The sequence below is a fragment of the Bison bison genome, unplaced genomic scaffold (genome assembly GCF_000754665.1).
Source record: "Bison bison bison isolate TAMUID 2011002044 unplaced genomic scaffold, Bison_UMD1.0 scf7180017864334, whole genome shotgun sequence".
NCBI lineage: Eukaryota > Metazoa > Chordata > Mammalia > Artiodactyla > Bovidae > Bison > Bison bison.
In genome coordinates this window covers 1,651,743-1,671,111 of record NW_011494906.1, presented here as the reverse complement: position 1 = coordinate 1,671,111, position 19,369 = coordinate 1,651,743, and the positions used below count along the sequence as shown (strand labels likewise).

The following is a 19,369-nucleotide window of genomic DNA, read 5'->3' as shown; positions in this document are numbered from 1 at the left end:
CAGTGGAGAAGGGTAGGGTCAGGTCGCAGAGCAGGTCCGTCCGCCCTGGCGGGACTGATTGCCGTGAGAGAAGCTGGCCGAGGGGGCTGGGGCCTGTACTACACTTCCCAGGAGGCTTCGCGCCGCGGCAGGTCACGTGACGGGAGCGCGGGCTTTGGAAGGCGGTGAAGCGAGAGGGTACCAGAGACCGGTGCTGAAGCTTCGGGATAGAGGCGGGAGTCGGGCTGAGTTCTGTTCTGGGCCACCCGGGAGCATCCCAGAGGCCAGGTGAGACCCTTGGGAAGCGTCTCCGAGAGCGTCGGGCCCGTTTTGCGCCGGCTTTTGGGGAAGGCGGGCGGCTGCCGTGCGCTGGGCGGAGCGAGCGCGGGATTCAGACGGGCCCGCCACTTTGCAGCTGTGAGTCCCAGGCCAGTCCCTTAATCTCTGAGCCTCTTTCTTCATTTGTAGAAAGAGGATAACTCCCACCTCATGAGGTCGCTGTACATTGTGACTGAACTCCTGAAGGAGATACGTTTTTGACCTGCACTTGTTCATATCCCTTTCCTCCCTGCCAGTCGTATCCCAGCCTTTGTCTTAGGTTCCCTCGTTCTAGCAAAGCTTGAGGCACGAACCAAAGGATCGAGTGGGTTCTGCTGGGGGAACGTTTATAAACACCTAATGTTTGTCAGAGGTTTTCGTTTGATATCTCAGTTAACCCTGGCAGTAATTCTGCAAGGCAAGCGTGGTTATCATCTTACTTGGTAGATGAGAAAACCAATCCTAAATGGCTTAGTAATGTCACACGCTTGGAGAAGGCAGTGGCACCCCACTCCAGTATTCTTGCCTGAAAAATCCCATGGACGGAGGAGCCTGGTAGGCTGCAGTCCATGAGGTCGCTAAGAGTCGGACACGACTGAGCAACTTCACTTTGACTTTTCACTTTAATGCATTGGAGAAGGAAATGGCAACCCACTCCAGTATTCTTGCCTGGAGAATCCCAGGGACGGGGGAGCCTGGTGGGCTGCCGTCTATGGGGTCGCACAGAGTCGGACACGACTGAAGCGACTTAGCAGCAGCAGCAGCAGCAGTGTCACACGCTAAGTGACTTAGTGATCACTGTTACCCAGGTGGTAAATAATGGTGCCTAGATTCAAGGCCACTGCCATTCACAGAGGAACTAAGATGAGATAGACCTTGAAGAAAAGGGCTGCAGAATGGTGGGAGGAGGGTACAGCTGAGCAGAGTGAGACAAGGCAGTCTTATCCCAGCCTTTGTCTTAGGTTCCCAGACTGTAAAGGTAAGTTAGTGTGTTGGACACACCACCAGTGTGTACATGATGACTTTAAGAGGCACCCCCCAAATCCTTTTTTAAAAAATATTTATTGGCGGCTGTGGCGCATGTGGGATTTTAGTTCCCCAACCAGGAATCAAACCTGTGCCCTCTGCATTGGGAGCACAAAGTTTTAACGATTGGACTTCCAGGGAAGTTCCCTCGAATCCTTTTGAATGTTTATGCGTTTAACAGGTAGTAAAATATAACTGATAAAGCACAGGTATTATTGCTTAAGATGAATTCTCTTTTCCAATTTAGTTTTTAGAAAATGGTGTCCATATAAAGAAAATTTTAAGTGAATGAAAGTATAGGTTTTCATGGGAAGTTGCACAGAATTGTGAGGGTGGTTTAAGCCTAACTAAGTTTGGAAGATACTGTCCTAGGAGATATTTTGTTAAGGAGTCAGAACCACAGAACTGTGGTACTGGGCTAAGTGACTGTAACGTCTCTGGATCAGGACTCAGGGTGAAGAAGGAGCTGTGGAGTTCACATTTCAGACTTAGTGGTGGAGAGAAAATACAAAGGGAAAGACTTAAAACATCATGACAGAAGTAGAAACTCTTTGAAGTGCTGAGCAGATGCTGAAGAGAGATTAGAGAAGTGTTGTGAAAACCACATTACCCTCACACAGATGTTATTCCTGCCAGTTCTTCAAAGCTGCTATGTTGCCCAGAGAAACAGAACAAATAGGATCTAGAATATGGATATATGGGAAGACTGACTTTAAGGAATTGGTTCAGGTGATTGTAGGTGTTGGAAAGTTGAAAATTGTAGGTCACGTCCACAGGCTGGAGGCTCAGGTAGGAGTTGATGACTGGTCTTGAGGCAGGATTTCTTTGTGAAACTCATTTTTGTGCTTACGGCCTTTTGGCTGATTTGATGAGGCCCTCCCACACTGTGGACTTCCCTGCTGGCTCAGGTGATAAAGAATCTGCTTGCAGTGCGGGAGCCCCAGGCTTGATCCCTTGGTCAGGAAGATCCCCTCTTGCCTGGAGAATTCCGTGGACACAGGAGTCTGGTGTTGCAAAGAGTTGGACATGACAGCGTGACTAACATTTTCACTTTGCCTCAATGTGGAATGAAGTCTCCTTTTCTTAAAGTCAACTGATATAGATGTTAACCACATCCACAAAATACCTGCACAGCAACACCTGCATTAATGTTTGATTAAATAATTGGATATTGTGGCCTTGACAAATTGACATAGAACTAACCCTCAGAGCTGCTGAGAGGAGGTGAGCTGGAGGAGTGAGTTGGGAATAAAGATCCAAAGGAGGAACAGATGTGTTGTTCATGAATTGGCAAGAAGAGAGATACTCCTAAGTTTGTTTACCACTTTAGACATTTGGTTGCCTTTTTATCTGTCTTGTCTCACCTTTGTGTAACCAGGATTTGCGTGTCGTTTAGGAGGCAGTTCTGCCATCATGGTCCCTGGACTCCTCAAGCTGGCCCTGGCCTCCTCCTCTGGCCTTGCTGTAGCCCTTTTTGCATGCTAGCCCTGTTTCTGCCTTAGCCACAAAACTTTTAAGTTCCTCAAGGACTTGAACGTCTTATCTTATCCTCTCAGCATGTGGTTTAGTTCTTGATACTCAGGAATCCTTAGTATTAACTGAGTGGACTACTGTTAATTGAGTAGACTTTCTTGCTGTACATTTCTTGATGACTTGGTGTCCTTTTGTTGTGCTAAATTTGTTTAGCCGAAGGCATGACGTTGATGACATAGCGCCCCTGGTAACCCTCCTGCATCCTTTAAGTACCTCCTTGTCATACCCACCTTTTCTTTTTTAGTTGTCCCTCCTGTATTGCTATGGGAATTCAAGGACTGGCCAAACTGATCGCTGATGTGGCCCCCAGTGCCATCCGGGAGAATGACATCAAGAGCTACTTTGGCCGCAAGGTGGCCATTGATGCTTCCATGAGCATTTATCAGTTCCTGATAGCTGTTCGCCAAGGCGGGGACGTGCTGCAGAATGAGGAGGGGGAGACCACCAGCCACCTGATGGGCATGTTCTACCGCACCATCCGCATGATGGAGAATGGCATCAAGCCCGTGTACGTCTTTGATGGCAAGCCACCGCAGCTCAAGTCCGGGGAGCTGGCCAAACGCAGCGAGCGGCGGGCCGAGGCTGAGAAGCAGCTGCAGGAGGCTCAGGCCGCCGGGGCTGAGGCGGAGGTGGAAAAGTTTACAAAGCGGCTGGTGAAGGTCACCAAGCAACACAACGACGAGTGCAAGCATCTCCTGAGCCTCATGGGCATCCCGTACCTCGACGCACCCAGTGAGGCGGAGGCTAGCTGTGCGGCCCTGGTGAAGGCTGGCAAAGTCTACGCCGCGGCCACAGAGGACATGGATTGCCTGACGTTCGGCAGCCCGGTGCTCATGCGGCACCTGACTGCCAGTGAGGCCAAGAAGCTGCCCATCCAGGAGTTCCACCTGAGCCGGATCCTGCAGGAGCTGGGCCTCAACCAGGAGCAGTTTGTGGATCTGTGCATCCTGCTGGGCAGTGACTACTGTGAGAGCATCCGGGGCATCGGGCCCAAGCGGGCCGTGGACCTCATCCAGAAGCACAAGAGCATCGAGGAGATTGTGCGGCGGCTGGACCCCAACAAGTACCCCGTGCCGGAAAACTGGCTCCACAAGGAGGCTCAGCAGCTCTTCCTGGAGCCTGAGGTGCTGGACCCAGAGTCTGTGGAGCTGAAGTGGAGCGAGCCCAATGAAGAAGAGCTCGTCAAGTTCATGTGTGGGGAGAAGCAGTTCTCCGAGGAGCGAATCCGCAGTGGGGTCAGGCGGCTGAGCAAGAGCCGCCAGGGCAGCACCCAGGGCCGCCTGGATGATTTCTTTAAGGTGACCGGCTCCCTCTCTTCCGCCAAGCGCAAGGAGCCAGAGCCCAAGGGAGCCGCTAAGAAGAAGGCAAAGACTGGGGCAGCAGGGAAGTTCAAAAGAGGAAAATAAACGGGTTTCCCTTCACGCTACCTCTGTGACCCCAGGATGTTTGCCACTACCTGCTAGAGCTGGCGCTGGAGAAACCTTCATGGGGGTGGGGAGGGGCTTTCATTGCTTCCCTGGCACCACCCTGCTCAATAGTGCTTTTCCCATTGTTACTTGATCTCATGGCAGGAACGCCACAGAGGTACGTCATTGTCTTCTTTTTTAGCTCAGGAAAGTATGTCAGGCTCAAGCCGCCTCTCAGGCAATTTAATGGACACTGAATCCATTGTTACATGAAAGCAACAAGTTTTGAAGAAGAGAGGGAGATAAATGGTAGAGATGAAAGAGTGGGGATGATTTCCTGCCTGGCCAACCTGGTGGCTAGTGGGAGGTAACCGTGGAACCAGACTGCTGCTCTCTCTGGCTCAGCCTTGACCCGCCCCAAAGAGTAGCCATCAGGCAGATGCATTGTCTTAAACAGATGGGAAGAGCTGCTGAGAAGTAAGATAGGCAGAGAGCCAGAGTCCCTGGAGTTGGCAACAAGGGTTTGATTACGAGCTTTGTTTCCTGGGGTGGGTAGAAACTTGAACTTGCTATGAAATTTCATAGGCATAAGGTGGTGGAGTGGTTCTCACGGCCTTCCTGAAGCATTTGAGTTGAAACTTTGGGATAAGATGCTGTTTTCGTGTGCTGTTTTTTTAAGGTATGAGAAGAAAAGATTCAATAAAATTATAAAAAGTAACCAGAATGTCCTGTTCTTTGAGAACATTCGAAGACATCCCAAGTGCCCCAGGCTTCAGGCAATATAAAATGTTCTTTTCACTCCAAGGTAACATGTTAGAATTACACATTATTAACAGCTGATTTGAGAGTGGCCAGAAGATGGCACCAGGCTCCACAGGATGGCCAAGGCAGCATTGGCGGTCCTTTAGCCATGAAGCCTGGTTTACCTTGCTGGGAAAGGAGTTTTAATAAATTGAATGAATTTCTAGTTTTGCACCTACTGTGTGAGATAAAGGAGCTCCTTTCAGAAATCCTCACAATTTAGATCAACTACATCATAGCATCCAGGCATTTACTTTAGCAGTTTATAAATCATGAAAGCTGTCATTCAAAAATCACTTATTTCCTCCATGACTTAATTTTCAGGTTACTCTTCTTCATAGAGTTGGAATGTTGTGGTTCTTTTTTTTTTTTTCACCAACATAACTTTTATGAATAAAACATACCCTCAGTAAAACAACATTGTAATTCAGTTATACTTGAATAAAATTTTTTAAAAACAGTAACACAACATTGTGATTATACTTAAGTAAAAAATGAATCAAAAAATATATCTGGATAGGTGTGATGTGATATCTATTGTGATTTTGATTTGCACTTCTCCCATGATTAGTGAGGTTGAGAACATTTTCATTTATTGCTTCACCATTTTTACTTAATTTTGGGGAGATGTCTGTTCAGTTATTTGGTCCATTATTAAACTGGATTATTAGCTCTTTTTTGGAACTTGATTTATAGTTATTTCTTAGTCCTTTTTCAGTCATATGGTTTTAAAATTTTCTTCCCATTCTGTTATGACTGTTGAAGAGACTTCTTTCCCATTGTGGAGTCTTAGAACCTTGGTGAAGATGATTGTGCCAGTATATATGAGTTTATCTGAGGGCTCTATTCTGGCCCATAGGTCTAGCTGCCTGTTTCTATGCCAGTACCATACTGTTTGGATTGTTGTGCCTGTGTAATATATTTGAAATCATTAAGTGAAGTCTCCATCTTACTGTCAAGATTGTTTTGGCCCTTTGGGGTCTTTTGTGTTTTTATATGCATTTTTCAAAAATTTTTATTGGCATACAGTTGCTTTACAGTGTTGTGTTAGTCTCTTGCTACATAGCAGAGTGAATCCGTGATGTGTTGGTGTATATCCTTTTAAAGACCAGTAGTGGTCAGATATTTTAAGAGTAAAGTATCTTTCAAGAGAAATCTTACGTAAAATGTAAGACTGTAAGAGCTCCTCTGGTTGAAGCAGGAATGAGATACAGTCTCCCCAGGAACATCCCACAACCAGGGGCCTCTAAACCACTAGTGTAGACAGAAAGTTCTGTCCTTAGGGCAGGGATCTTAGTCTGTTTCTAGCAGTTGACAGACCAGTTTTCCAGATTGAACCAAGCCACAAAACTTGAGTTCCGTTTTTCTTCTTGACTCTGCTGCACAGCATGTGGGATGTTAGTTCCTGACCTGGGATTGAACCCTGCAGTGGAAGTGTGGAGTCAGCCCGCACTAATAGTGACGGGGGCCCAGAAGTGGGAAGACTCAGGAGTTACTGCCTTGACACAGTAGCCCCAGTTAAGGGCCTGTCTTCTGGGGTGGCAGGTAGAGTGCTTTGTCTTCAGAATTACCTGGTCTTTTCTAGAAGTTTATTAACCACTGCAGGGAGAATTAGTCCTGCACATTTTATTTAGCACATTCTAATATTCTTGCTCGGAGAGGAGAGCTGCTCTAGTAGGGCACTGCTTAAAAGGGCATCGCTTTGCAGTCCAACTCTGACGTAAAAGAGTCAGCAAAAAGCAGTCTTACGGAGATCACCTACACTGAGATTAGATACGAGTTTAAAAGGGTGAGGGCATTGCCTCATGATAGGAGATGATGCACTGAGTGCTGAAACCACTTAGTGTTTGCAGGCCGTCTACACTGAGCACTGAAACTGCTTAGTGTATGCAGGCCGTCTACACTGAGCGCTGAACCCCCTTAGTGTATGCAGGCTGTCTACACTGAGCGCTGAACCCACTTAGTGTATGCAGGCCGTTTACACTGAGCACTGAACCCACTTAGTATATGCAGACCATCTACACTGAGCACTGAAACTGCTTAATGTATGCAGGCCGTCTACACTGAGTGCTGAAACTGCTTAGTGTACACAGGCAGTCTAGCATTTAAACACTTGAGTGTCATGGGAAGGGGTTGGCCTTCTTGCCACAGTTCATCCGAACCTTGGTGATTTTCAGAGGGGCCTAACAACCCTCCCTGTACCCCAAGGGGGCTCGTGTTCTAGACAGAGCCATAGCAGTAGGTAGTAATCTGAAGCAGAGGTACAGGCAGCCCTATCAACAGGTACAGGAAAGCATCATGGATTATAAATGAAGAGCCTTTGTTTGGTCAAATTAACTTTTATTTCTCAGTTTGATTTCATCGGCACATGGTAACAACACTGGTACACACAAAAAGGATACTGACAACAGGGTCTACTTAAAAGGCCTGTGGCAGAGTGGTAGGAAGAGGAAAGTAACAAGACAGCCTAGAAGTTGGAGTTTTTAAAAAGTGAGTTCAAATGTTAGTGCTGCCACATCTATGACCAGAGAGGCAATGTATCCTCTCTCATCCTGTTTTCTCCTGTCATGGTGTGGGTCCTGTCATTGTGAGATCTCTCATGTTATCTTGCAGCTTTGAGCTTTTTGTTACTCGTCTGTCCCTTTGTGGCCATGTGAGACCACACTGGGCCAGACTAAGGGGAGAAGGCCACAGTGGTTGAGGTGCTTTGAGGACCTGGACTTGGCTCAGAAAGACCCACTAGCTTTGCTCAGATTGGGCAGCCTGGGCCCAAAGCCAGGTGGCCTGATAGGCTGGGTTTAGCACCTATTCTAGAGTGAAGAGCCAGTGAAAGCAGACTCTCCAATCTGCTTCTCAGTTGTTCTGCCCCAATGGAAAAGATCTAAAATCTGTAACCTGGTTTCCTCTGTGTGTGTGTGTGTGTGTGTGTGTAAAAGTCTATTTTAAGTAACTGCAAACCCTGTTAGGTGGTGCCTCTAACCCCACCCCAACATCCCCTAGGCCCTTCATCGCCCTGGTTATCACTCTCATCTCTTTGCCATTCTCTTCCTAAACTAAATGCGAATGCTCCCAGGTCTCTGCTTTTTTCTTCTAGATTAAGGTTCTCTTTCCAGTGTCCAGAATACTCAATATGCTTAGAGAAGATGCTGTTGAACAGGTGAATTGATCTCACCTGAACTGAAAGGCTGTGGGGGTGGGGATGTGAATGCTGATAACCCGTGGGGCACAGTCCCGGCATTCCCTCTCTAGAGATGGGTTAAACTGTTTTCAATCTTTTTTTGGGGGAAAAAAAAATGGGATTAAAAAATTGTACACTGAAATGTGTTAGACTGATATACTTTTAAGAGATTCTCCTAAATTCCTACCTGGTCTCCAGCAGAGAGACACTTGAACATAGTTGCCAGAGTAAGGATTCTAAAGGACAGCCATGATGGTCAGACTTCTGTTTTTTATCTTCCTATTTCTGATAAGAACTATGAAGTCATATTGAGCAATGCCCCTGCTCAAAAGTGATGCTGTAACATAATTTGTTATAGAAAATCTCTTAGAGCCATTATGTTCTTTGTGACTGAACTCTTGTGTTTTCATCACGACTAGTGATTCCAGTCTCTCTCCCGGCCTGGTCACTTGCGCTCACCTGACTGCTATTTTTACTAAATTTGGAATTACAAATAGGGGAGTACAGGGAAACCACTGGGAGCCCCAGTTTGTTTCTATGGAGAAGACTGAGTGCCCCACATGCCCAACTTGCTTATGGAGCAAGAAGTAGACTCCACATCCTAGGAGTGTTCTGTCCCTTGGGTGATAGTTAAGAGGGCAGTCAAAAGCTGAAAGGATTTTTAATGGCCAGCGACTCCACTGGCAGCCTCAGGCTCCCTTGGTACCCTAGATGGAACACGATACCAAATCCAGTAGTGTTAGCATCCTTCAGGGCTGGACACCTCCAACAGCACAGCCCTGGCCTCTGCTCCCCTCTGCCACCCTGCTTCTCAAAGTGGAAAAACTGCTTCTTGAGGAGTCTGAAGCAGGCATGGGTCACACCTAGCCCTAGAGTGAGCTGAGCTCCCAGGCCACACACTATGCCAGGCCTCAGAATTCTAAATCTTGCCCAGGCGGTTCAGCTGCTCTATCTTCCTCCAGCCTGTGAACCTCTTGAGGTTTGCAAGCCAGGGTAGAGAAGGCACCAAGAAGTGGACCAGTGGGCTGAGCGCCTCCCCTTCCTGGATGAAATTTCAGTGCTAAATCTCTTCCTGATTTCTGGGCTCAGTAGACCTTCCCTATTCCCACACCCTCCTGCCTCCCTCTTAGCTCACCAGCCACCTGCATCTGCCAAACAAAAAAAAGAAAGAAAACTCACAGCCCTGTCCCAGAGGCTCCACCCCTCCTTTCAAGGGGCTTGTGTTTTCCCCCCACCCCTTTGGGTCTTAGATCTGTGCCTGGAAAATAAAGGGGAGGGGTTTGAGTGCAAACCTGTTGTCTCCTCAAACCCACCCCCTTTGAATATTAGGATTGTAGTGGCATTGCCCCCAAGCTTCCGTCTGCTTTGGTGCCATAACCCTTCTTGCAGAGGGAGGCGGCTGTTATTGGTGGAGATAGGCATCTAGCCAGAGCTGCCCGGACTCCTTCAGTGAGCTGTGAGGGCAAGATGAGGGCAGGTGCTGAGGGAAATGGGCTGGAGCAGAGCCCAAAGGCAGACCACCCACAGAAGTACAGCAGTGAGGCCCTTCCAGAGGTGATGCAAGGCCCCTTTGCTTGGTGACCCTCCATTCCAGAAGACCCAGGAAGCACCGCCGTGGTTCCCACCCTGCAGTCTTATCACCGACCCCGCCACCTTGCCCTCTTCCCAAGCTCAGATACTCACTGGATAATGTCAGCGAAGGCTGAGAACAGGGGCTTGGACTGGTACTTTATGCCATGCTTGGCACACAGGGACTGCACCAGGGGAGCCACTTTGTGGTAATTGTGTCGAGGCATCGTGGGGAAAAGACTTCAGGGATAACAGGGACAGTCAGTGGCTCCAGCTCCTCTGTCCCCGCACCACCCCCTCCTTCCCCTGCTACGTGAACCCTCCCCAAGTCCCTGCCTCCCCGGCCTCCCTACTCACTGGTGCTCAATCTGGAAGTTGAGGTGGCCACTGAACCAGTCATTGAAGGCTGACTTGTGGACGTTGCATGTTGCCTGGAGCTGGAGGGGAAGGTCAGAGGGAGCATGGCTCTGGGTACCCGATGGAAGGGCCAGCCCAGCCTTCTTCAGGCAAAGCTGGCCTGCTTCAGTCACTCCCTTCTCCACATGGTGGCAGGAGAGAAGTGTCCAGCTAACGAGGCAAGGTTTGGGTCTGTGCCCACCCACCCTTTTAATTGTGTTATGCCCAGGTCTTTCAAGTGACTGTGCCTTACCTGGGTGGAGACCCAGTCCATGTTGCGGTCATGGTCAATGTGCATGGGGATGTGGTTCATCTGTGTAACCCACACAAACCAATTGCTTTCCAGGAACCTAGTGGATAATGCACCCAGATCAAATCAGTACAAGCAGAGCCCAGAGTTCTCACTCTCCATCAAATAACTGCTGCAGCCCAGCACCTTCCCCAGCCAACACTCCCAGACTAGACTGGTTATTCCCAAACGTCTGCTTCTCTGCACCAGCCCCTGCTCCCCCATCAAGTACTACCTGACCATGAAGACAAGCCCCAGGAAGCCTTTCAGTCCCAACAGCGGCACATAAGTGAGGAAGATACGGACGTAGAAAGTGATCATCCAGGCCAAGTCCTGCAGCAAGAGGCAAGAGAGCCCTGTGATGCCACAAAGCACCTCTCCTCTTGCAGCGCCTGTTTCTCTGCATGGAGCAGCCACCCTCCCTGGTCTTGAGATGAGTGGTCACAGCGGCCTCTCTCAGCTGCCCCCTCCAGTGCCATCTAGCACTGCTGCTCTGTTCTGAGCAGCGCCCCCAGCCCTCCTTGCTTATTTCCTTCACAGGTGCCAGGTCTCCCTATCTCCAGTTCCCCCCAACCCATCTCTGTCCTCCTTCTGGCTGCCAAATGAATCTTCCAGGACCACAGCTCAGTCCGTGCCAGTACCCTGATCAAACTGTCAATCAATTTCCTGCATCACTCTCCTTCCCTGACAGCCAGGTCCAGCAACCCTCGTCCAGTGACCAAATTCCCCCATTAATTCCCAGCTTCTCTGCTCAGAGTCCATTCCCACTTCCCCACCTCTACCTGTCCACGGCCAGCTAGAAAAGATGCCATGAAGTCCTTTCTGATGCCTCCCATCCAGCCAGGTGCAGTCAGCTCCCTTTTGGAATCCCAGAACCTTCAACCTATACCGTTTCTCTGGTTGTAATCACATCCTGCTTCATCAGACATTTCCTGAGAGTAGGGGCCGTCTCTCATTCCTCTTCCCCCTACCCAGCCTGGCCCCTGCTTTATGCCAAGCACAGTGACCTTAGGAGATACTCGCTGAATGAAATAGGGCATCAGAAGTCAGGTTGCCTGCTGAGCCCAAATCATCTCATCTAGAGATACGGGAGGTCTCTACCTGGTTCTGCTACTTTGCTCTAAATTAGGCCTGGAGTAAACCCCAGTGGGATTTTCCCTGGGGAACCCCATTCCCAGCCCTGAGTACTGGCGACAAAGGATATGGGATCTGGGGGCTATGGATACTTACCACCCACTTCTTCCTGTGGATAACAAAGTAGAAAATATACCACTGGAAGTAGACAGGCAGCAAGGCTGGGGGCCCAACTGGGGAGGAAATGGAGACATGGGAGGAAGTGTGAGCTGTAGAAGGGTTGCCAAGGGCCAGCTGGTACGGGACAGATGGCCTCCAGCACAGGGCTGCCCCTCTGCCATCTCCTGTTGCCCCTCCAGCCACCCCCCTCAATCCATTAGGACTGACCAGGCACTGAAAGTGGGCGTGAATGCCAATCTGAAGAAAGGGGAATCTCCCATGGACGCTGAGAGGGTGAGGGGAAGGGCATGGCGTTCTCTTCAGTGGAAGAGGACGGCTGGGGAAACGAGCTTCACTTGGTGTGGAAGCTGCCCTGCACCTGTACCTTTAAGAAAGCGCTGCTCTCCCTCCCCGAGCTGAGCTGCCCTGTCTTCAGCCCTGCCTCTGCCTCTGCCTCCTCCTAGCCCTATGCTCATCCTTGCAGCCATCAGCCCCCTGCTCCTGGCTGCTCCACCACACGGGTGAAGGGACAGGAGCTGGAAAGTGTGTGTGTTGAGTGGGGGGACCCTGCTGATCCTCCACAGGCTGAAAGCTCACTTCCCTGGACTAGGGAAATGAGCTGGTGCCACCCAACCTGAAGCAGCCTGGAGGTCAACTATGGAAGGGGCGCAAGAGCATCTCAGAACTGGGAGTTGAAGCGGCTCATCCACTGTGCTAGTCGGTTTCCTTCTGTTTCCCTTCTCCACAGGGTCCTGAAGTTACCTATAACCCAGCATCACGACGCTCACCCATGGCTCTTCTATCCTGATGTGCCATGGATTCTAGCCTTTCTTCCAATGTTTCTGTCCCACCCTTCTATCCCATCCCCGTTTGTCCATAGGGATGGAATTCCAGGCAGTTAAGATAAATTCCCTTGAACTAAAATGAGATCAATGGAATCGTCCCCGCCTTGGGGGAACGGCTGACGTTTAAAATTCCTTAGGCATTATGGAAGGGGTAAAGAATCTGCCTGCAAAGCAGGAGACCTCAGTTCGATTCCTGGGTTGGGAAGATCCCCTGGAGAAGGAAATGGCAACCCACTCCAGTGTTCTTGCCTAGAGAATCCCACAGACAGAGGAGCCTGGCAGGCTACTGTCCATGGGGTCGCAAGAGTCCGACATGACTTAGTGACTAAACCACCAGCACAGGCATTATGGAGCAAATCTTTAAAGCAGCACCAGTCTTCAGAAAGAGCTTAACAACTTCCCTGGTGGTCCAGTGGTTAGGAATCCGCCTTGCAGTGTAGGGGTCTTGGGTTTGTCCCCTGGTCAGGGAACTAAGATCCCACATGCCATGGAGTAACTAAGCCCGCACTCCTCAACTACTGAGGCTGGTGCTCTCCAGGGCCGGCACGCCACAACTAGAGTCTGTGATCCACAGTGAGATTCCTTCATGCAGCAGCTAAGACCCAACACAGCCAAATAAACGGGCATTTTTAAAAAAGGAAGAAAGAAAAGAGCTTAAAACAACCATAGAAATGTTGTCTCTTCCGCTCCCTTTTGTGGTCCAATTCTCCCGTTGCTAGTCTAGCTACCTTGCGTCCCCCAGGGAGTTGGACTGTGCTCCACCTTGACCCTGATGTATGCTTGACAAATCAAAGTGAAGTTTAACAGGTTTAATCAGGCTTGCTCCCCACCACTCAGTTCCCCTGTGGAAGCCAGCGTGGGCCTGGAGGAACTAGTTTGATCCCAACACCAGTGACCTTTGACCAAACATTAGCCTTAGAAGCTAAGACTTTCCCTTGCAGGGAGTAACCTGTTCCATGAGGAGAACTTCCTCCAGCCTTAACTTCAAACACTGTCATCCCAGGAGGCTTATTCCCTACTCACACCCCAGTTGGCAGCCCCTGCCAAGGCAGCGGCCCCCCTGGTGCTGGAGGATACTCACTCAGGAAAAAGTATTTGTGCTGGTGGTTGTAGGGCATGTACTTTTTCTTCTGTTTCCCGAGCTGGGAAGGAAAAGCACACACAAATCAGCACCCACAGGCCAGTCACCCATTCCCCTCCCCTTGTGACTCTGGGTCTTCCCCGAGCAGGAGCAGAAGCCTACGGCAGGGGCCGTCAGTTTGCTGGCGCCATGGAAGGCTCCCATAGGCCCAGCCTGACCTCCAGCTCCTGGCGCATGAAGCCCAAGCTGCTGGGCTTGCTAAGCTCGCCATACCATGAATGCAGCTTGGTAGCTCATACCTGTACAAGGCTTGAGCACAGCAGAGCCTGGGTGTCCTCAGGGCTCCCCATGTTCATCCAGAGACATCTTTTAAAGGTTTCCAGGGCCCCCCACCTCCCCTCCTGTCTCCATCTGGTACTTTTTTGACACCAGGGTCTCCACAGACAACCATCTTCACCCCTATATGGGCCAGCAGTCTCTCTATATCCTAGCCCCTGACCTTCTCCAAAATCATTCGGTTTCTTCAGATGTCAACATGAACTTTATAAAATCCCTTGAAAGCTAAGCAATATATGCCAAATATTTGTGGAAAGAATACCAAGAACAGCTTGGCAATCTGAAGGTCCTGGCAAGCCAGCAGGTGGTAAGGCAAGCTGCTGCCAGTTCAGCCAGGGTCCCCTAATGAGAGCATTCAAAACCATGACAGCGGAACTCTGCACTCTCCTTCAACAGCTCCTTCTGCCCCATGTGCCCTCGTTGGTTCTGATGACCAGACGACCACAGGGTACGGGAGGAACTCTACCCCGGAGCAGGATACCCCAGAGCTCATCCTTCCTTCATAAGTCCATTTGCTGTTCTGACAGAACATTTACTGAGACTGTGCCAGGCACTTTTGCTAAATGCAAAATGCATTCTTCCTACGTTAACATTCATTCAACAAGTATTTATTAAGTGTCTATGTGCCCGGCACTGTTCTAGGTGTGAGTATACAGAGATGAGCAACATAAAATTCCTACCCTCGTGGAGCTTATAATCTTAGGAGAGGGAGCTGGTAATGACCTTATAGACAGAGTTGAAGATAATTACAGATTAAAAGCAGTAAAATATGACCGAAAGAGAGGGAGGCAGTGTCTTGGGTAGGATAGTCAGATATGGCCTCCTTGGGGCCCTGACATCAGAATGGAGACCTGAATGATGAGAAGGAACCATCTGTGCTGACGCTGGGAGGAAAAGCAGTTAAAGCAGAGGGAACAAAGGTTTGGGGTGTTCAAGGGACAGAGGAAGGCCAGTGCGGCTGGGAATATAAAAGGGAGAACAGTCAATAAAGCCAGAAAACTTGGGATGGGCAAATCATGCTGGCCCTGGGAAGGCTACAGGAAGGAGTTTGGATTTTATTCCAAAAGTGATGGGAAGCCCTGGTTGGCCTTCAGCAGGTGGCAGGATCTGCTTTGCCCTTTAAAGGCTCACTCTGGCTAGTGGTGGGGAGAATGAACCACAGGGGTCAGGCAGAGTTGAAGGGAGACCAGCAAGGAGACTGAACCAGTATTCCAGATCTGAGATGGACCAGACCCAGGGATGGGAGGCAGAGGAGATGGAGAAGTCTATGGATTGGGAATATGTTTTGAAGGCAGCATCCCATCCCAAGCAACATTAACTAAGAGGGAGAAGCTGGAAGAGAAGCATCTGCCATGTTTGGTGGAGTAGGTGGGTAGAACTCTGGCCTTCTTGTTATGGATCTATTACAGAAGGGAGCTCTGTCTGCCAGCTGCCTCCTTGAATGGCAATCAAGACTGTAATGGCCATTACAATGCTGATAACTGCCCCACTGTGTTTCAGCTCTTGAAGGCCAGTAAAGTTATCTCTATATGAAGAGTTCCCTACATTTCCCATGTTCTCCAGGGGAGCTGGAAGGCACTGGGACAGATGCTCCTGGGTCAGCCCAGGGGTCAGTGCTCAGTCTGGACCCTCTGAGGCTGAACCAAGAGCCAAGCAGTCTGTAACCCATGCATTTCCTAACAGACAGCCTATCCTCAGCCTTGTAACTAAAAGAAAACAAACAAAAAAAAAACACAAAAAAAACCCCAAAACACCAGAGAGTTATTTTGGTCCCAGAGCATTCTCTATTTTTAGTGTCTACAGAAAGGAATTTCCTAAAAACCCGAGTACCAAGAAACAACAGAGGGGAAAAAAAGAAGCAACAGAGGCAGTGGTGTGAGAAGGTTCCCTTCCATTTAAGACTCTCATCCTTTTTAAAAAAAAAATCTTTATAGTGGCAACAGAAGTGCTACCAGGAGCCTCATGCTGTGCCCAGTAAACAACCCACACTGCTCTCTAAGGAGCCACCTGAGCCAGGGGAGGCCAGGGCTGGTATGTCATTTGCACAGTGTTGGGCACAGAGCAACCAAGTAAGTCTCTTTTCAGGAAGTGGGAAAATTAGAACCTTGTGGTCAGAGGAAATACAAGCCCCAAGCTAGGGGTTCCTAGTGCTAGGACGGCCAGTGCTGCCAGAACCTTCCCAGAGAGTTCTTCTCATGGCCAGAGAGGAAGGAGGGCCAGGCTGTCTCGAATTCAGGCCTGGAACTGAAATGTTTTTAACAACCGTTTAATTCTGGGTGTGCTGAAATGTCACAGCGTGTCATGGAGTGGGGGAGGGGGACCTGGCAAAACTCTGACTACTGCCCAGAGCCTTGGGACAAAGGGTTTTAAATCAACTTTTCAAAGAACTCCACTGGCCACTCACAGCCTTCTGTTGCCTAGCACTCACTACAGGCTCACAAGGTCTCCCAGCCACTCTCAGGAATTCATCCCGTAGCGGCTGCAGTGTAATTGTTGCTCAGCCTCAGATGGCAACTCAAACCCAGTGCTGACCACCCTGAAAGTCAGACTAGAATCAGGTGGGCAGGAAGAATTACTCAGTGGATGAATATTCTAGGCAATGGGCGTCAGAGGCATAATCCAGTCTAGCTGTTGTGGGGGAGACGATGACACAGTAGGATGTGAGTGGGACGATTACAAAGTGCAGGGGGCTGACTGCCTGGGGTGGGGGTGTCTAAAAAGCACCTGCGAGGAGGACCATCCATCGCCTTCCTTCAAGGCTGAGCAGCATTTGCACAGCAATCTGGTCATCGTTTGGGTCCTTGGCAGCACGTGGTACCTTTCTGCAACAGCTATTTGCTGACTTGAACTCACTACGAAGGACTTAGGCTGTTCTGGGCAGCCTGTTTATTCCCTATGGCCTCCCATGACTTTCAAACAGTCGCCCAGCCAGCCTGGCCCGCAATGTCTTACCCACACAGACCAGCACGGTGAGCACTTCCCCACAAGCCCACTGTGCTGGCTGGTTTCTGTGCTCCAAGAGCATCACTGATACCTCTGCTCACCTCCACAGAGAGGACCTTCCCCAGGGCAAAGAAGAAGGGGTGCATGTTGATGTCGGGGTCTTTGCGGAAGCAGTTGGGCTTGGCATGGTGCTGGAAGTGCAAGTGGTTCCACCAGCTGGCAGGGGCCCCCTACAGAAAAGTGGGGTGTGAGTATGAAAGCCTTGTGTCCCCTCTCCCCTGGGCAGCCCATCGTCGACTTGAGTTTCAGAGAGTTCCTCCCCATCCCACTGACCTTCAGGTGACCGATCACAAAATGATGTAACAGGTGGTTCCACTTAGAGGTGCCGAAGACGGACAGGTGTCCAAAGTCATGCTGCAGCCAGCCAGCCTGGGCCTGAGTGAGAAGGGTTAGTGCTGAGAGCAGCCCAGCGTCCATCTGAACTGACTCGGCCTCTCCCCCTTCCCTCATCCACCTGGCCTGTGCTGGCCAAACTGAGTACATCCAGAAAGGAGTCAGGAAGTCTGGGTCCTGCCTCTGCCACCAACTCACATGAGAGCTGGGGCCAGTCACTATCCCTTCTCTGTTCTTTGGAGTCTCCAGCTCTGGGCCTCTGTGACTTCTGATGGACTAAACATCCAGAACTACAGACTGGGACGGAGTGACAAACTCAGGCAAGCAGGAGGCTTAATGAACAAGTGGGTTATGATAGCTAGGTGTTGGGGCAGTGTTGTGGTGGGGAGCGGGGGAAGCCAAGCTTTACCGAGAAACCAGAACCTTGGTTTTTGACACACCTGGACCATGACAGAATCTGAACATGAAGTTTCTGAGGAGACATGTCACAAGAAGAAGGGAACCCTGGGAGGAGCAGCTAGAGGCAGCGGGAGAAATGGAAGGTGCATGTGTGGTGAAGATGAGCAGAGAGAAGCCACAGACAATGGAACAGGCATTCTCTTCCTGTACCAACTCTCCCGCTGTGTCCTCAGTGGCCTCCTAAGGGGTACAAAGAACTTACCCTATGGATGCTGGGTGAGGCAGGGCTCTCACCTGAACTATACTGAGCAGCACGGAACACAGGAGGAAGGGCACCAAGGACGTCCCAAAGAGCCAGAGAGTGAGCCAGGCAGCGACGTCCAGCAGCAGGATGTGCAGCAGGTACAGCAGGAAGAAGACAGGGTTGGCCTTCATGAGCCCCATCCGCTCCACCGTGGCCCGCAGCTCCCGGAACTCGTGAATCAGCTCTTTCTGTAGAAGAGTGGAGATGGAAAGGCTGTTATTCTCCCCAGTGCAACCCAGCACTGGAGCCAAGATCCCTCTTAAGCTCAAGGCACTCCCACTGCGATAACTGAGGAAGCCCACAGTCCTAGGTAAAGGTACCACAATGCCAACGATAACAGGAGGTGCTGTAGGATCAAGTCTAAGACCATGTGGTCTCTGGAGTTAAACAGAATCATTCTACCCTTGCTCTGCCACTTACTGACAGTGTGATCCTTGGTCATGTTGCTTAATCTCTCTGAGCCTCAGTTTTCTCATCTGGAACTGTGGATTATATGATGTTATACTTGGCACAGAGTTAAGTGCTCAGTTGATTGGTCTCGGGTTGAGGATGGTGATGGTAGTGGTGGTGGCCTTGTGAGAACCACAGCTTCCAAAGGCCCTGAAACCCAACAACTATGTGGGAGAAGCAAGGATCTCAAGATTTGCAAGAACTACTGACTGTGGTCACCTGTGAGCATATGGAGGCCTGTCTTCTACCCCCTGCCCCTCCATCACCACAGGGTCTCACATTCTTAGTGGGCTCAAAGCTGGGCTGCTCCGGAGACAGCTCTCCAATCAGGAGGGAGTTCATATACTTCCTCACAAGGCCCTTGTTGATGTGGAACGCCACAAAGGGATCCTGCAAGGATGGGGAGAACACAGAACAGTGAGGAAGTCAGCCCTGCCCCCTGGGCTTGTGGAGGGCTCACACCAAAGGCCATCCTCCTGATCCTGCAAGGACACTGCACCCAAGTTCAAACGGAGACCACCGCCCTCCAGGCAGCCTTCCTTTGAAGCTGCTCAGACTAGTCCCTAGTGTCCACCACTCAAGATCACCCACAGCATCTGTGTTCTGTTTTTTCCTGTGGTCATGTATGGATGTGAGAGTTGGACTGTGAAGAAGGCTGAGCGCCGAAGAATTGATGCTTTTGAACTGTGGTGTTGGAGAAGACTCTTGAGAGTCCCTTGGACTGCAAGGAGATCCAACCAGTCCATTCTGAAGGAGATCAGCCCTGGGATTTCTTTGAAAGGAATGATGCTAAAGCTGAAACTCCAGTACTTTGGCCACCTCATGCAAAGAGTTGACTCATTGGAAAAGACTCTGATGCTGGGAGGGACTGGGGGCAAGAGGAGAAGGGG

At 50.0% G+C, this 19,369-nt stretch overlaps 2 protein-coding genes across 4 annotated transcripts in view; one reads left to right on the top strand and one right to left on the bottom strand.

The window, feature by feature from the left end:
* Window positions 1–148: 148 nt before the first annotated feature.
* Window positions 149–4,980, top strand: FEN1 (flap structure-specific endonuclease 1). The gene is made up of 2 exons (XM_010854039.1): window positions 149–267; window positions 3,101–4,980. Exon 2 carries the CDS (start codon window positions 3,120–3,122, stop codon window positions 4,260–4,262), a length of 1,143 nt encoding a protein of 380 aa, XP_010852341.1. The 5' UTR covers window positions 149–267; window positions 3,101–3,119; the 3' UTR covers window positions 4,263–4,980.
* A 2,406-nt stretch (window positions 4,981–7,386) lies between these two features.
* The window catches only part of FADS1 (fatty acid desaturase 1), a 14,249-nt gene continuing 2,266 nt past the window's right edge, over window positions 7,387–19,369 (bottom strand). For all 3 annotated transcript variants that reach the window (XM_010854034.1, XM_010854035.1, XM_010854036.1), the window contains exons 2-12: window positions 18,759–18,869; window positions 18,020–18,217; window positions 17,267–17,368; window positions 17,035–17,163; window positions 13,655–13,715; window positions 11,726–11,802; window positions 10,731–10,828; window positions 10,460–10,556; window positions 10,168–10,247; window positions 9,925–10,050; window positions 7,387–9,695 (exon numbers count right to left, since the gene is read on the bottom strand). In XM_010854034.1, the coding sequence (XP_010852336.1) occupies window positions 9,644–9,695; window positions 9,925–10,050; window positions 10,168–10,247; window positions 10,460–10,556; window positions 10,731–10,828; window positions 11,726–11,802; window positions 13,655–13,715; window positions 17,035–17,163; window positions 17,267–17,368; window positions 18,020–18,217; window positions 18,759–18,869 (1,131 nt within the window). In that variant the 3' untranslated portion in view covers window positions 7,387–9,643. The remainder of the gene's footprint in view (window positions 9,696–9,924; window positions 10,051–10,167; window positions 10,248–10,459; window positions 10,557–10,730; window positions 10,829–11,725; window positions 11,803–13,654; window positions 13,716–17,034; window positions 17,164–17,266; window positions 17,369–18,019; window positions 18,218–18,758; window positions 18,870–19,369) is intronic.

Excerpts from the sequence above, each read along its gene's own strand:
- FEN1 (XM_010854039.1), top strand. The coding sequence starts at position 3,120 with ATGGGAATTCAAGGACTGGCCAAACTGATCGCTGATGTGGCCCCCAGT.